Here is a 17,599-nt window from a genome sequence, read left to right as displayed (position 1 = left end):
AAAATACATCACCGATTCTTCGTATCAAGTATGTGACTGTCAGTATGTTTGTGACAGTGTGTGGCATTAGATGTCTGCACACAGGCCACGTAATTCACATAAATAACAGGCCACTTATTAGCAAATATGGTGATGGTGCCCGATAGTGACCAAGACAGGTTCCGTTGGATTTACATCAGGCTGCAGAGACATCAACGCGAGTTCACTAAAGTGCTCTTCAAACCAACATATCATGATTCTGGCTCCAAGGCATGGACAATTATACTGCTAAAAGATGACATCACCATCGTGGAAGACATCAATCACTAAGGGATGCAGATTGATTGCAGCTGTCAATGTGTCTTTGAAGACAACCACAGGTACCATGCAAATGCGGGAGAATATCTCCCATAGCATAATACTACACCCATCAGCCTGCATCTGTCGCATGCTGCACGTTTCAAGCCACCATTTACGCCAATGAGAATGTCTGTGGAAAACCATCGACCTAGTGTACCAAAAATGTGATTCAACTGAAGAGTCAACAGGTTTCCACTGATTGACGGTCGAATCCTGATGGTCCCGTGCCCACTGCGTATCATAATTGATGAGGTTGCTGGGTCAACATGTGAACACGTAGGGGTGGTCTGTTGTGGAGCTCCATCTTCAACAGTGTACAATGAACACTGTGCTCCGAAACACTTGTGCATTCACCAGCATTGTGCTCTTATTCTGCTCAGAGTCATAATGTAACATATTTCCACCACAAAACAAACTTAACAAATCTTCAATTTCATGAACACCTTTCCACTGCTGAAAGTTTACGCTTCATGGTTTCAAAATCCTTTGACAATTGCTGTTTCGCTCCGACTGCAGTAAGAAAAAGCACAAGAAGTTTCACTTAATGTAATTGTGTCCACCAAACACATCAAGTGTGCAGAACCGGAAAATACACTTTGTGCTAAAGAAATTGCATATTTCAGCAGAGCAATATATTAGACTGTGATAACACATCAATGTGCCATGCCATCTTGTCAAATCTGGTTTAATTGGAGGTGGTGATGCAGAAAAAATTCCAAGCCCTATTGAGAGAACACTTGATATCCTAAAAAACTAATGCCAGTTAAAGGAACTGAAATCAAACACTGCCAAAACCATATGGAGCATTTTGAAACCGAACACGCGAGCTTAAAATGCAGCATAATTATGAACTTATCAAGGAAACTCACTTGACTGAGTTCCTTGGGTTAAACACTGACAAGAACTTAAGCTGGAATAGGCATATCGACTTCCTATTCAATTAATCTAAGTATTTTGCTTATGCAATGGAAATACTAGCAAACTATACTGACGTTACCTCTAATTAATGGTCAGAATGTAGTTAACAAGAAGCTGGATACTTTAGAAAATGCTGTAGTGGATTCTGTGTGAGAAATGTTAATATTCTGCGTAAGAATTCAAGGATTAGGATCTGTTATTAGCCACCCATCAACTGCTCTGCATTTAGAGTTAATGGTTTTGACTTGTCTCCTGTAACTGAAGTAAATAATTTACATTACACATGTTATGAGACTAATAAATCACAAATTCACAATGACACTCTTCGGTACGCACTTGTGATCTCCCACATTTATGACCATTTAATAGCACTCCACTGCATAATCTTCAGGTGCACTGATCCTATGCCTTCCACTACAAGACTACTGGTGGCTCTCTCTCTATGACTACCTGGCTTTGAAACACACTCTACAAGGTGTGATTCAGAAGTTTCAAGACTGGTTCATTTCTGAGTAGGGGAGCGCGTGCGTTCTGCCAGGTGGGGGAAGTAGTGGGGGGGTCTCAGGGAACAAACTGATGCTGCAGCAGTTGCCTCCAGAACCCTGGAGAGCGTGCATCGCTTGCAGTGTGGGTGCATGTCATTGACCTCAGTCGAATAGTGGGATAGGCGAAAATGGACTATCACTTGGAGCAGCGTTATGCGATTAGGTTTTGTGTGCGACTGAACAAAACTGCCACGGAGACACTCAGTATGATTCAAGAGGCCTTTAAGGAAGAAGCCATGTCCCATGCAATGGTTAACGTTTCAAAGATGGCCATGGGAATGTCGAAGACGATGACTGCTATGGGAGGCCATTATCAAGCCGAACAGATCAAAATGTGGAGAGTGTGCGGGAACTTTCAAACAATGACCATCGACTTAGTACTAGATTAACTGCCATTGAACTGGAACTCAGAGTGTGGAGTGTGGAGGATTGTGACGGAGAATTTGATGATGCGAAAAGTTTGGGCCAAATGGTGCCAAAAGTTTTGTCGGTAGATCAGAAGAAACGGCACCCGACTGTTAATCAGGAAATGCTCCAACGGTTTAATGTTGATCCGAACCTTCTACGGAAAGTGGTTACTGGTGATGAGACCTGGGTCTACAAGTACGATCCTGAGTCGAAGCGTCAAAGCGTAGAACAGCACAATGCTTCTTCACTGAAGCCTAAAACAGCTCGCTTGAGTACGTCATGTGTGAAGTGCATGCTGTTTTTTTTATGGTAAGGGAATGATTCACAAGGAGTTTGTTGCTCGTGGCCAGACTGTCACAGGTGGCTTTTACATTAGAGTGCTGCGCTGCTTGAGGGATTGAGTTCACCGCATCCACCCGGCGATCAAGGGCGATTAGATTCTCCACCACGACAACACACCCGCTCACATGTCGCGCGTCGCTGCCAATGTTTTGGTCAAGTTCAATGTGACAACACTGCTGCAGCCACCCTACAGCCCCGACTTGGCTCCAAGTGACTTTTTCCTCTTCCCCCGAATCAAGACTGGCCTAAAAGTGAAGAGATTCGACTCCATTGATGCCATCAAGCAGGCTTCAATGAGAGCCCTTGACAGCATGATGCCCGAGGCCTTCCTGAAGGGCTATGAAGAGTGGAAGATGCGCTGGCAGTGCTGTGTTGATGCTGAAGGATCATATTTTGAAGAATTTTAGTCCGCTGTACTTAAATGTCCAATAAATTTCTAGTTCTGAGTTACGTCTTGAAACTTTTTGAATCACACCCTGTATACATCCTAAAGTGTTATTTCACAAATGACTGACTGGCATTATTATTATTATTATTATTTCTTTCCTTTCTCAGATGTTATGTCTGGTTAAAAATTGAAAGTGACACGGACCTTGATCAAGCATGACTTCCTTTTAACTGTACGGAATATGTTACATTGCATTTAGGAACTTTCGGGTAATTGAACATGTAACAATAATTACAGATTTCTGTAGTTGTATATATATAAGTTTGGATGTAAATAAAATAGAAAGAAACTTCCACATGGGAAAAATATATTAAAAACAAAGATTCCAAGACTTACCAAGCGGGAAAGCGCCGGTACACAGGCACAATAAAATAACACACAAACACACACACAAAATTTCGAGCTTTCGCAACCGGCGGCTGCTTCGTCAGGAAAGAGGGAAAGAAAAGGAAAGATGAAAGGATGTGGGTTTTAAGGGAGAGGGTAAGGAGTCATTCCAATCCCGGGAGCGGAAAGACTTACCTTAGGGGGAAAAAAAGGATAGGTATATGCGCGCGCGCACACGCACACGCACACACACACACACACACACACACACACACACACACACACACACACACATTGTGCCTGTCTACCGGCACTTTCCCGCTTGGTAAGTCTTGGAATCTTTGTTTGTAATATAAGTTTGGATGTAGCTGTATTGCGTTGATGTACTGGTGGATATTGTGTGGTATGACTCCTGTAGTTGATAGTGTAATTGGTATAATGTCAACTTTATCCTGATGCCACATGTCCTTGACTTCCTCAGCCAGTTGGATGTATTTTTCAATTTTTTCTCCTGTTTTCTTCTGTATATTTGTTGTATTGGGTATGGATATTTCGATTAGTTGTGTTAATTTCTTCTTTTTATTGGTGAGTATGATGTCAGGTTTGTTGTGTGATGGTGTTTTATCTGTTATAATGGTTCCGTTCCAGTGTAAGTTGTATTCATCATTCTCCAGTACATTTTGTGGTGCATACTTTTATGTGGGAATGTGTTGTTTTATTAGTTTATGTTGTATGGCAAGTTGTTGTTGTATTATTTTTGCTACATTGTCATGTCTTCTAGGGTATTCTGTATTTGCTAGTATTGTACATCCGCTTGTGATGTGATCTACTGTTTCTATTTGTTGTTTGCAAAGTCTGCATTTATCTGTTGTGGTATTGGGATCTTTAATAATATACTTGCTGTAATATCTGGTGTTTATTGTTTGATCCTGTATTGCAATCATGAATCCTTCCGTCTCGCTGTATATATTGCCTTTTCTTAGCCATGTGTTGGATGCGTCTTGATCAATGTGTGGCTGTCTTAGATGATACGCGTGCTTGCCATGTAATGTCTTCTTTTTCCAATTTACTTTCTTCGTATCTGTTGATGTTATGTGATCTAAAGGGTTGTAGAAGTGGTTATGAAATTGCAGTGGTGTAGCCGACGTATTTGTATGAGTGATTGCTTTGTGTATTTTGTTAGTTTCTGCTCGTTCTATAAAGAATTTTCTTAAATTGTCTACCTGTCCATAATGTAGGTTTTTTATGTCGATAAATCCCCTTCCTCCTTCCTTTCTGCTTAATGTGAATCTTTCTGTTGCTGAATGTATGTGATGTATTCTATATTTGTGGCATTGTGACCGTGTAAGTGTATTGAGTGCTTCTAGGTCTGTGTTACTCCATTTCACTACTACAAATGAGTAGGTCAATATTGGTATAGCATAGGTATTTATAGCTTTTGTCTTGTTTCTTGCTGTCAATACTGTTTTCAGTATTTTTGTTAGTCTTTGTCTACATTTTTCTTTTAGTTCTTCTTTAATATTTGTATTATCTATTCCTATTTTTTGTCTGTATCCTAGATATTTAGAGGCAACTGTTTTTTCCATCGCTTCTATGCAGTCGCTGTGGTTATCCAACATGTAATCTTCTTGTTTAGTGTGTTTTCCCTTGACTATGCTATTTTTCTTACATTTGTCTGTTCTAAAAGCCATATTTATATCATTGCTGAATACTTCTGTTATCTTTAGTAATTGGTTGAGTAGTTGTTTTGTTGCTGCCACTAGTTTTAGATCATCCATGTAGAGCAAATGTGTGTTGGTATGTTCCAGTAATATTGTATCCATAACTTGTATTATTTAGCATGTTGAATAGTGGATTATCATCATCATCCAGTCATCTGCACATGACACCACACAAGCTGACCACAACAAAAATTATTTTTGCTACACAGTATCCACAAGTTTTCTTCTTTTCCTTAAACTAACATCTTTTGGTATCTTCAACTCTCATACAAAGTTTTTAGTATTACTTATTTCTATGGGGGTGGTTTGAAAAGTTCTCGGAATCACCATGAGAAGTCAATGCTAGCACAAGTTGTTCACGTGATATTCACTGGACTGTTGTCTGTAAATAGGTGACATGTCAGTGCTCTTGGAAGAGAGCTGTGGCATTGATGTGGTTCTGTTGTTGTTCCTGCGCAGTGATTGGCGGGAGGGGGGGGACCAAGATTTGAGTGGTAATTAAGTACTTCATAAAGAAAGGTATGAATGCAAAGGACATTCATGCCGATTTCCAGAATACACTGGAGGGGGGGGGGGGGGGGGAATGCTACTTCATATTCAACTGTTGCCACATGGACAAATGAATTTAAATTGGGTGGGCAGAACTTAGATGATGATCCGTGCAGTGGTCAGCCAAGATGAGTCACTACTCCAGAAATCATTGCAAAAGTGCACAAAATGGTCATGGAACATGGCCGACTGAAAGTGCGTGAAACTGCTCACAGTTGCCAGATGTCATCTGAAAGGGTATATCTCATTTTAACTGAAGAATTAGAAATGAAGAAATTATCTGCAAGATGGATGTCACGACTCTTGACGCTGGATCAAAAACCCTTGAGAATGGACATATCGGACCAATGTTTGGCCATTTTAGGAGGAATGAACAAGATTTTTTGCACTGGTTTATGACCACAGATGAAACTTTGGTGCACTATTATACCCCAGAGACAAAACAAAAGTCAAAGCAGTGGAAAACTGCTGATTCTCTGCCCCCGAAGAAAGCATAGATAATTCCTTTGGCGGGAAAGGTCATGGCATCAGTGTTCTGGGATGAAAAGGGGCTTCTGTGTGTAGATTATCTCCCTACATGGCAGACAATTACTGGAGAATACTATGCTAACCTCCTGGACAAATTGCAAGAAAAGACACACAAAAAAGGCCAGGTTTAACAAGGAAGAAAGCTTCTTCCATCAAGACAATGTGCGCCCACACACGTGTCGTTGCTATGGCAAAATTACACAAACTAAGATATGAGTTGTTGCCACACCCGCCTTGTTCACCTGATATGGCTCCACCAGACTTCCATCTCTTCCCAAAACTGAAAATTTTTCTTGGTGGATGAAGATTCATTTCAAACAAAGAACTGATAGCCGGAGTTGACAACTATTTTGCAGGCCTGGAGGAAACTCATTTTCGAGATGGGATCAAGGCACTGGAACATCGTTGGACCAAGTGCATTAATCCACAAGGAGTCTACATTGAAAAATAAAAAGTTTCAGTGATGAAAGTACTTTTTTTCCTGTTCCATGAACTTTTCAAACAACCCTCGTATGCTGGTGTTGCAGAGAAGCAGTATAGAAGCCTGTCAAGAATTTTCAATCATCAATGCAATACTACAATGATCACAATTGAAATTTCTTATTGATATAGCACTACTGCAAAAGTTAACCATGCGGTAACACCATGGCCACTGATCGATAGTGCACTTAAGTAATTTAAGGTAAACATAAAAAAAATTTCTCACAATAGGAGTCTTAAGTATTTGTAAACAAGGCTTTAAGAAAGTTCTTTCTTCACTGACCACCTCGTTAAAAAGCCATGCCATCTATGAAGTTCTATGAAGTTTTGTAAAGTTTTTGAAATGGTAATCAACAGAGTCAATATTTTGTAAAATTAGTGATACAGTAACCAATTACAGTATATAATTTCAAAAATATTATTAAAAACATCACAGTGAGGGGAAGGAACAGATAGCAGCGGTTCCTTAAAAAGGAATGTTGGACTTGTTATTTTGTGTAATCAGACAACGGAAAATCCAGGATGGAATGTAACAACATAATGAAAAGGAATGTTGCTAATCACCATCATTGCTATATACTGAGTAGAACTCCCCTTTTCATAATGTTGTTATTTTGAGTAAGTTATTTGTCATTTAAGCCGGACATAAACGATTGGTAGGGTGGAAACTTCAAAATTCTTATGGATCCATATTGATGAGAATTTAAAATGGAAAAAATACATTTCGGAACTTCCAAAACAACTTAGTTCACCCACATTTGCACTTGGAATCACAGAAAATCTTGGTGAAATAAGGTACATAATGCACTGCTACTCACCGTATCGTGGAGATGTATAGTTGCAGACAGGCACGACAAAAAGACTGTTTAACAAGTAAGCTTTTGGCCAAACGGCCTTCTTCCAAATTAGACTACATATACATTCACGCAAACACAACTCATACACACATGACCACTGCCTCTGGCTGCTGAGGCCACACTGCAAGCAATAGCACATGATGGGAGAAGCTATCCTTCCAGTGGTGAGGGTAAGCCTCCTAGGCATGGTCCTGTTGTGGGAATAGTTGTATTTACTTAATTGCAACATAAAAACACACCGTAACTCATACGACTCCTTTACTAGAAAATTATATAACAGACCAGCATGAAAACAAATGAAGAAACATAAGTCAGAGACTGTGCCAGAGATAATAATTACAAATAGCAATCACTTGCACACACAGCATTACACTGCACATCACCACTCCCCCCTTAGTGGTAACGGCACTTTCTGTTGAAACGGACATGCCGTCCAGAACGGGTTACAATGGGTTCTGCAGAGGCTGCTGATGGTGCGTTAGAGATAGCCTCAGTCCCATTGGAGTTGGTATGCCCTTACACTCCTCAAATCTTCGAATTGACTGATCCAGCTAGTTGCATGGATTCCTATAGTATAATGTGAAGTCTGAACCATGGTGCAACTTGGCATTTTTCAGAGACAAATCAATGCCACTAGAGAAAAATGTGATAAGAGACTGAAAAAATTCCACAATCACATCAAGGATTGAAACTCGGAGCTTTTAACATTTACCTACTTAGGTATCTGTTCTTGCACATAAATCACAGCACATTGTATACAAGGCCAGCACTGATAGTTCTTTCTGAATGTAAAGTTATGTTTCAATAACAGGCGTTTGTGAGTATGGGGAGAAGAGACCTGTTTGATTGTTGGAATATGAAAAAAGCTTTTGTACTCAGAGTATTTGCAATAACGACTGACATCAACTGAACACACGAGAACTGTGATTACCATTGGACACACACATCCACATGTATTTATGGTCATATTAAAGGTTTTCTAATACCATATGATTTAATGTGCCTTCTTCCGCAGTAGTTACTATCTTTAGCTAACAATGTGCAGTGAATTTTTGTTAAATAGTGTGCCAGATTAAAAACAACTGACATTGCCGCATTACTCTTTTTACTAACTAGGGTTTTAAAACAAGAATTATTTATCTCTGTCTTTGTTGAGTATGTGTGCCTGATGGGAGAAACAATCTGGTTTAGGTGATGGGGTTAATTAGGTGGAATGGGGCAGCAAGTGGGAGGGATGGCAGGGTAGGGGTGAGGGAATGTGTAGTGCTGATTGTAGGAGCATGCACTGACAGTTATGTGGCTGTGAAAGCAGTCAAGTGATCTACAAACTCAGGTGCAACTACTGAGCTGCTTTCTACAACTATCAAGCTGTCTGTCCGTACAAATTGCCACAGACAAACTGTGCCCACAAGACAGTCGCACCACTCAGTTGTTGAACATGCTGTCCAAAAAACATGCTTCATTCAATGGCTGCTTCATAGCCTTCCTTCCTACCCTGCCTGCAACATATAATACATCCCCATAAACGTCTTGCCCCAACCTTAGTTAATCCCCGTCCTTCCCCTCCTTATCCATTTCCCTGCTCCCACTCGAGCACTACAAAGCCTTTTATTCCACACATGCACCCAACAGCCCTTTTCCTCTTCTCTCCTGCTCTCCTTCCCACCAATTCATCCTCAAATGTTGGATTGCTTCTCCCATCAGACAATTGCAGTCTATAGTACAGACACAGAAAGTGGACATATGTGTGCGAGTTTTGCTTGTGTGTGTGTGTGTGTGTGTGTGTGTGTGTGTGTGTGTGTGTGGTTTTCTACTTCAGCAGGTGGTCGTTTGGCCGAAAGCTTAGCTGCATTACAGTGTTTTCACTGTGGCTGACTGTCACTCGTCTCCTTTGCATGACGAGCTGCAATATATCCTTCTCATAAGATTGTTATTATTCCATCCTAGACTTTCCATTTTTAATCCAGGGGTGGTGGTATTTTGCAAATACCCATTCAGCAACTTCTGATGTAAAAGTATTGACACACACACACACACACACACACACACACACACACACACACACACACACACACACACACACACACAATATTATAGTGGTATGCCTGTAAGAAGGTAGCTGCATGATGTATTCTCCACAGAGACAGAGATGGATGGAGAATATTTTGGGGCCTCACCTGAGCATTCTGTCTTTGTCCCACATCAAGCACTCCACCCATAGCCTAACCTGGTAACTAGCAACATTGGGTTAAAGTGCTCAGACAACTACTGCTGTTGCTTGTTAACATAATAGTTTATGCATATGCTATATGCCATCTATAATAAGACACTACAGCAGCCTGGCATCTTCATCAGACATAAACTGATGTGAAAATCTAAGGTAAATGTTCTACACTCAAGTCGAAGTGCATGGCAACAGGACAATATATATTGGAATGAAGCTACCTGCTCGACTGCCATGTGGCAATATGGCCCTTGCTGCTGCACGTTGCTCTATCACCCACCTTATTACGTGCACACCACTATAGCAGATGTAGAAATAATTTTTTCACTGATAACAAAATGAGAAAAGGACATTCCTATGTGTACAGAAGAACAGTTATAAATAATGTAAGGAATAAAGAGACAGTAACTTGGAGTATATAACATATGCAACAATTACTCTGTATTTGTTTCCACTACTCATGTCAATATCCACACTGCAATTGCTCGTTTCAATAACCTAAGTGCTTTCTTCTTACTGTGGATCGATTGGCGACATCTTACTCATTTGTCTCTCATATTTTGCATTTATATAGGATATTATACTTGACATTTAAGCCAAACAATTGTCACATTCATATACATGCACAACATACCTGGAAACAGATCTTGCAAGTGTAGAAATTGCGTTTGAAAACTTCTTCATCTCTGATTTTATTGTAGTCCACAATCACTCTAACAACTGAAGTGAACGGACTGATGTCGAGAACAGCACGTGGGTCTCCTGTTCTGCTTTGCCTTGAAGTGAATGCTATGCCATTTGCTTGTGGAGCAGTTGCTGGCATTTCAGATGACTTTTCCAGAATGTTTTCTTTAGTTTCAATTTTCTTCTGTCTTATCCCTGCGTTATCTTCTTTAGTACCTGCCAGTTTTATAAATACTAAAATTGCTAAACAACTCAATATAAATTAATGCTTATTTTATTATATAAGGCCAGAAGGTTGCAAACTGAAGACATTTTACAGTTATGGTAGTGAAAATTCCAAATGGCAGGAGCATACATAGAATTGAAATTAAATGTTAATAACCTGTATAACTACATTGCCTGACAAAACAGTGAAGCACCCAGAAGATACAGTAAAGTGTCAATGTAACTTAGTAATCACACTTGGCATTGGTGGGTCTGGAAATGATTAAAATCGCAAATCTCTGTAAAAGGTAAAATTACCACTGGAGTGTATTAGTGTTGTGTGTTCTTACCAGGCCTGGTCAGGTATATACAGGTTGTGCACAGCATTACTTGTGAAGGACACAGAGATACCATATACTTGTGTGAGACTGTGGTAACACCTATTAATAGTATGAAAGGAGCCCCATTTCAGGTCTCCATTTGGCTGTCTGGTCGAATCATGCAATATCCTTATTTTTTGAGGCATTCAGATGTAATTGTGTCAACATTGGACTGCACTCGAATGTGAGGACGGGCATACACATAGTCAAAGTTGTCAGGTCTGACCGTCACAAGGGAGGATAGCCATACTGTATATCAAGCACCACACTAACCTCTTAACATCTGTGCCTGGCATCCAAGAACAAGCAATGGATTCACTGCAACTTGATGAGTCATCCTGCACCACTGGTCAGAGACTAACAGCAGCCAGACAAGGGAATAAGTATCTCATGCACATGCTGCTGCTAACACAGCATAAATGGCTTTGTTGGAGTGGCACCTTGAGGGAGGAAGCACAGACCGCTGATTAATGGCATCACATTGTGTTCAGTGGATATGGTTCTGCACTTCCCCAGATGACCATCAGTGACTCGGGGTCAGGGTCCATTCTTTCAATGTTTTTCGAGATGCACAGCCATGTTACTCCTGCCATTATGGCACTAGGAGCTACCGGGGAAGGGGGTGGGGAGAGGGGGGGGGGGGGGCGAAAGGCACGTGGCACGTTTCTCCAATGTTCTGAATATAATAAGATTATTTTCTTTCGGAAGAATAGGTAGAACAAATCACTAGTGATCAAAATTATAAAATTTCATGGCTATGTAAGATTTGTTATCTGTACGACTGTTTCTTAGTATTTTAGGGCAATGTTCTGTATCTAATGTTTCTGTTCCTGTGAGTGGCCAAAATTCAACAACAATAGTAACTTCATAACTGAAGCTTCCTTATACTAAGGCCACTGATTACACATCCTACCTATTTCCGAAATAGTCTTATTTCCTGCAACATTTTCCTTTCTCTTGCTGTGCAAAAAAACTTATCCAAAATCCAGTGTTTCTTATGTCTGCTTTCGTTCATCTGTTACTGCTATTTTCTACAAATCCTTTTCTACATTTTTAGTAATTTTTTTTCTGCTGTTTCACACTTCTGTAGATTGAAAATAATCTACTATGTAAGGTTACAATTGTCTTTAATACTTCTTACACCCACAGTCTACGATGCAACTAAATTTTTCTGCGTTTACAAAAATCCCTTAGTGTCAGGTTGTTTTACGTAACAAAAGTTGTGTATCAGCTAACATTCACAATGGAAAGTCCTGGAAAGAATGACAACAGTAGGGAAAGGACAAGTTGCTATGACCCACATAAAAGGGTTTGAGTTGCCGACAGACACAATGAAAAAGAATTTCTGAAACAGAAGCACACACACTCACAGCTCACACACAAATGGCCACTGTTGTCCCCTTATCACCCGGAGAGAGAGTGTGTGTGTGTGTGTGTGTGTGTGTGTGTGTGTGTGTGTGTGTGTGTGTGTCTGAAAGCTGAACATTTCTAGCATTCTTTTTCACTGTGCTTGTTTGTGACCTAATGCCTTCTTTATGTGATGAGTAGCTACCTATTCATCCCATATTGTAACTAACATTCACAATCACTTTATACATGTGAAACAGTCCTCAAGAAAACTTACCTGTATCACTTTCACTAGGTGGCGGTGGAGTGTAGGTGTAACGATTTTCCCAGTTTCTTTGGGATTTCCAGTTAGTTCTATATCCTCTTCTTCCTCTGCTTGAGTAACCCCGACCACGAGTGTTGTGGCCTAGCTTCTTGTCTTTCCCATCTGTAGTCAAAAATATATTCCTGAGACTTTTGTTTCCATGTTTGTTTTCATTACTGCTTGGATCAAAAATAACGTTCTGAATGCTCTCTGTTCGATGATTGGCAATGAACTTCTGGTTGAAAGTGTACATTGCACTCAGATCTAGCTTTTCTTCATGGCCTAGAAATTTCAGTGCTTCCTCTTTCAGAAACTGAGTCCAAAGGAAAAGTATTTCCATGCCTTTGTTTTCTTCCCATATATCATCTAATTTCCTACACAATTTTGAAATCTGAAACAAAATTATAAGGTATTTGGTCAAAATTTATTAATGAGAAGCATGTTTACACGCTATCAAAATGTCCAGTGATACTTTAAAACACCCCCCTCCCCCTTTTTACACACACACACACACACACACACACACACACACACACACACACACACACACTTAAGATTATCAGCACTAATGCATATAATAAAGTGTTTACAGTATCTAATATTCATATTACTAAATGAAACATAATTAAAGGGTCAGTTACAAATGTCTCATAGTCTGCCTCACATTTAAACTTAAGAATAAAACTTTTAAATACTGGTACTAGAGAGGGAGGGACGGAGGGAGCTTTTTCTCTGATGTTTCAGCAGACATTTGCAATTTCATTTTTCAATGTGTAGTTTGCATCACCTCAAATGAATATGGCCCATTATGTGTTTCATCTAACACCCAGCGATGACAGAAAGCACTGGTTTGTTTTTCGTTACAAATAAATTTGTTATTAAAGTTGAATTTCATGTGCCTGTTCAATAGAGCCATGTCAAGCAAGTCATTTTATGAATATTTATTATCAGGGACAGTATAACACTAAGAATAACCAGTGCTCCCGCAACAACTGAGCAGCACTGCCTCAAGGTGGTAGCAGCCAGTGTGGGTGACGGCACAGTTGTCCTTGCTGGAAGACTGGTTACTCTGTTTTAGTGTGCCTATTAATATGTATCGACAAAACCAATACTGCACCAAACAAATAAATTGCTTTAAAAATAATTGTTTGTAAAAGGAAACAAACTGATGCTTTCCGTCAAAATTGGGCACCACAAGAAAGATGTGATGACCACTATTTACAGCATGCGTGAAAGAATATCCTGTCTCTTTTGCATTTTTAGAGCTATCACTAAACACGATTTCAGTGCCTTGGTATTCTCATATAACTGAACGAATGATATGTCTGAAAACAATATGGGAGTGACAGATTTTAGACTCTTGGAATAGGTTTAGCTGGAGCTATGGTCTGAGTACACACCATGGGGTCTGGCCTGGACACAGACCACCCTCGACTTTGCTCAGTCCTTCTGGGAACTGTCTATGGAAGCAACAGAACCACTGAAACATTGTCATAGGCATTACTGTGCATAGACCAATGCACTGAGGTAACAAGACTAGAAGAGTACATGTCAGATTGATGGTTGGGAAAGTGCCAAAGCTGCACTAAAATGTGCAGAGATTCCATCATTGAGATAACACAGGCTAAAATCAGACAGTAGTAGTTCTATCAGAGGACATCCTCCAAGGTGCTTTTTACTTCCCCACTGAAGTGCCTGACCATGAGGAATAGTTCCGGGTGAGGGGGGGAGTTGCTTTGTTGGTTGATCGTCTTTGGATACATTATCTTCCCGTCTGGAGAAGGCACGTAAATACTACACAGGATGAATCAGAGGTTACTAAGCCCACAGGGCTACCGCTGTACGAAGACGCACCCATCCACCACGAACATATGTGCGAATGAGCATACAGATTTCTCCTCAGGATGTAAGGGGCTGGTACAGTTCCTACAGAAGGGATGGTAAAGTTTGTAGGTAAGGTGTGATTACCAGAGAACTGTGCAGACTGCCAAGTAGGATGATGGTAAAACAGCCCATACATGATCATACTTGTTTGTCAGATTCACTTGTTTCTGCTCACAGGCTTGTCAAACAAGCCTGTACACATGCCAGCAAAGTGTCAACTTGACTTCACTTCTGAAACTGACATTATTCACATTGTGCAGTACTCTGGCTGTAGTGGGAATGGCTACCAATGCAAAGTAATACTTGCATTGACTTTAGCACTGTGTATAAAGAAAAACAAAACAAGATGCTGGTCACAAAAATGTATCCATGAAAATGTGCTACAAGAAATAAACACGCAGAACCTGATATTTACATCAACTTTCTCCTAATGGACAGTTAAACTTTTAAAAACTGAGTTACTTTTTGCCCTCACACAGAAAAAGATTACACAAGTAAGAAAAAAATCTCTTCTACTTTGTCCTCTAATGACAATTCATTAAAATATCATAACATGGGAATATATACACTGTCTGTGGAAGGTCTGGAGAACTTCAACAACTTTTTTTCTTTCTCACTCTCACTTTTATATCGTGTGTTCAAAATTTATCTTCTTCTTAACCACTTCCTGAGTTATATATGGCTGGGAAGGATGCAACACCTCTACCATTTTGGTAATTGCCAGTGATATTTTGTTCTTTTTTCTTTATTTCAATATCCATGGTTTTGGAAACTCATGATACAGGGAGATAAATTTTAATCAAACTCTCTTTCAATAGACATGCACAGTGAAACATAAGACAATATCAATGTCTCTTACCTTGTAAAATCTGCCACCAATCAAAATTTCTCACAAACACACTAAAAACACAATATTTGACAAACACATTTAACAAGACACACGCCACATCAAGTATTGGATAGTGTGTTAAGAGGAATTGCTGTTACAGTTCAAGTGCGCCTGCACTTCTGGTCAGGTGAATAAGGAGTTCTAAATAGAAAATCAAATAGGGGTAATGCAGGAGTAGGTTTAATAACGAATAAAAAATAGGAGCATGGGTAAGCTACTACGAACAGCAAAGTGAACACATTATTGTACCCAAGATAGATACGAAGCCCATGCCTACGACAGTAGTACAAGTTTATATGCTAACTAGCAAGCAGATGACGAAGAGATGGAAGAAATGTATGATAAGATAAAAGAAATTATTCAGACTGGTAATGGAGACAAAAATTTAATAGTCATGGAGGACTGGAATTAGTAGGAAAAGAAGAGAAGGAAAAGTAGTAGGTGAATATGGAATGGGGTTAAGGAATGAAAGAGGAAGCTGACTGGTAGAATTCTGCACGGAGCATAACTTAATCATAGCGAACACTAGGTTTAAGAATCATGAAATAAGGTCGTATATGTGGAAGAGGCGTGGAGACACTGGAGGTTTCAAATGGATTATATAATGGTAAGAGAGATTTAGGAAACAGGTTATAAATTGTAAGACTTTTCCAGGAGCATATGTGGACTTTTACCACGATCTATTAGTTACGAACTGTAGATTAAAACTGCGAAAAAGTGATAATTTAAGGAGTTGGGAACTGGACAAATTGAAAGAACCAGAGGTTGTAGAGTGCTTCAGAGAGAGCATTAGTGAACAACTGACAAGATAAGGGGAAAGAAATACAATAGAAGAAGAATGAGAGATGAAACAGTGAAGGAAGCAGAGGATCAAATAGGTAAAAAGACGAGGGCTGGTAGAAATACCTGGGCAACAGAAGAAATACTGAATTTAATTGATTAAATGAGAAAATATGAAAATGCAGTAAATGAAGCAGGCAAGGAGGAATACAAACATCTCAAAAATGAGATTGATAGGCACTGCAAAATGACTAAGCAGGGATGGCTAGAGGACAAAAGTAAGGACGTAGAGGCATATATCACTAGGGGTAAGATAGATACTGCCTACAGAAAAAGTAAAGACACCTTTGGAGAAAAGAGAGCCACTTGTATGAAGTTCAAGAGCTCAGATGAAAAACCATTTCTAAGCAAAGAAGGGAAAGCAGAAAGATGGAAGGAGTATATAGAGGGTCTATACAAGGGTGATGTACTTGAGGGCAATATTATGGAAATGGAAGAGGATGAAGATGAAGTGGGAGATATGATACTGCATGAAGAGTTTGACAGAACACTGCAAGACATAGTCGAAACAAGGCCCCGGGAGTAGACAACATTCCATTAGAACTACTGATAGCCTTGGGACAGCCAATCCTGACAAAGCTGTACCATCTTGTGAGTAAGATGTATGAGAAAGGCGAAATTCCCTCAGACTTCAAGAAGAATATAATAATTCCAATCCCAAAGAAAGCAGGTGTTGACAGGTGTGAAAATTACCAAACTATCAGCTTAATAAGTCACGGCTGCAAAACAGTGACACGAATTCTTTACAGACGAATGGAAAAACTGGTAGAAGTCAATCTCAGGGAAGATCAATTTGGATTCCGTAGCAATGTGAGAACACGTGAGGCAATACTGACTCTACGACTTATCTTAGAAGACAGATTAAGGAAAGGCAAACCTACATATCTAGCATTTGTAGACTTAGAGAAACCTTTTCACAATGTTGACTGGAATAGTCTCTCTCAAATTCTGAAGGTGGCATGGGTCAAATACAGGGAGCAAAAGGCTATTTACAATTTGCACAGAAAACAGATGGCAGTTATAAGAATTGAGGGGCATGAAAGGGAAGCAGTGGTTGGGAAGGGAGTGAGACAGGGGTGTAAGCCTATCCCCGATGTTATTCAATCTGTATATTGAGCAAGCAGTAAAGGAAACAAAAGAAAAATTTCGAGTAGGAATTAAAATCCATGGAGAAGAGAAATAAAAACTATGAGGTTTGCTGATGACATTGTAATTCTGTCAGAGACAGCAAAGGACCTGGAACAGCAGTTGAATGGAATGGACAGTGTCTTGAAAGGAGGATATAATATGAACCACCAACAAAAGCAAAACGAGGATAATGGAATGTAGTCAAATGAAAGCAGGAGATGCTGAGGGAATTAGATTAGGAAATGATATGCTT

At 39.8% G+C, this 17,599-nt stretch overlaps 1 protein-coding gene across 2 annotated transcripts in view; it reads right to left on the bottom strand.

The window, feature by feature from the left end:
- The window catches only part of LOC126277881 (E3 ubiquitin-protein ligase RNF14-like), an 82,841-nt gene that overhangs the window by 37,302 nt on the left and 27,940 nt on the right, over positions 1-17,599 (bottom strand). For both annotated transcript variants that reach the window (XM_049977411.1, XM_049977412.1), the window contains 2 exons: positions 12,579-12,996; positions 10,321-10,586 (listed from right to left, as the gene is read on the bottom strand). In XM_049977411.1, coding sequence (XP_049833368.1) covers positions 10,321-10,586; positions 12,579-12,996 — 684 coding nt within the window. The remainder of the gene's footprint in view (positions 1-10,320; positions 10,587-12,578; positions 12,997-17,599) is intronic.

The sequence above is a fragment of the Schistocerca gregaria genome, chromosome 6 (genome assembly GCF_023897955.1).
Source record: "Schistocerca gregaria isolate iqSchGreg1 chromosome 6, iqSchGreg1.2, whole genome shotgun sequence".
Taxonomy (NCBI): domain Eukaryota; kingdom Metazoa; phylum Arthropoda; class Insecta; order Orthoptera; family Acrididae; genus Schistocerca; species Schistocerca gregaria.
Note: the sequence above shows the minus strand (reverse complement) of the source record. Positions and strands in the feature narration are given on the sequence as shown.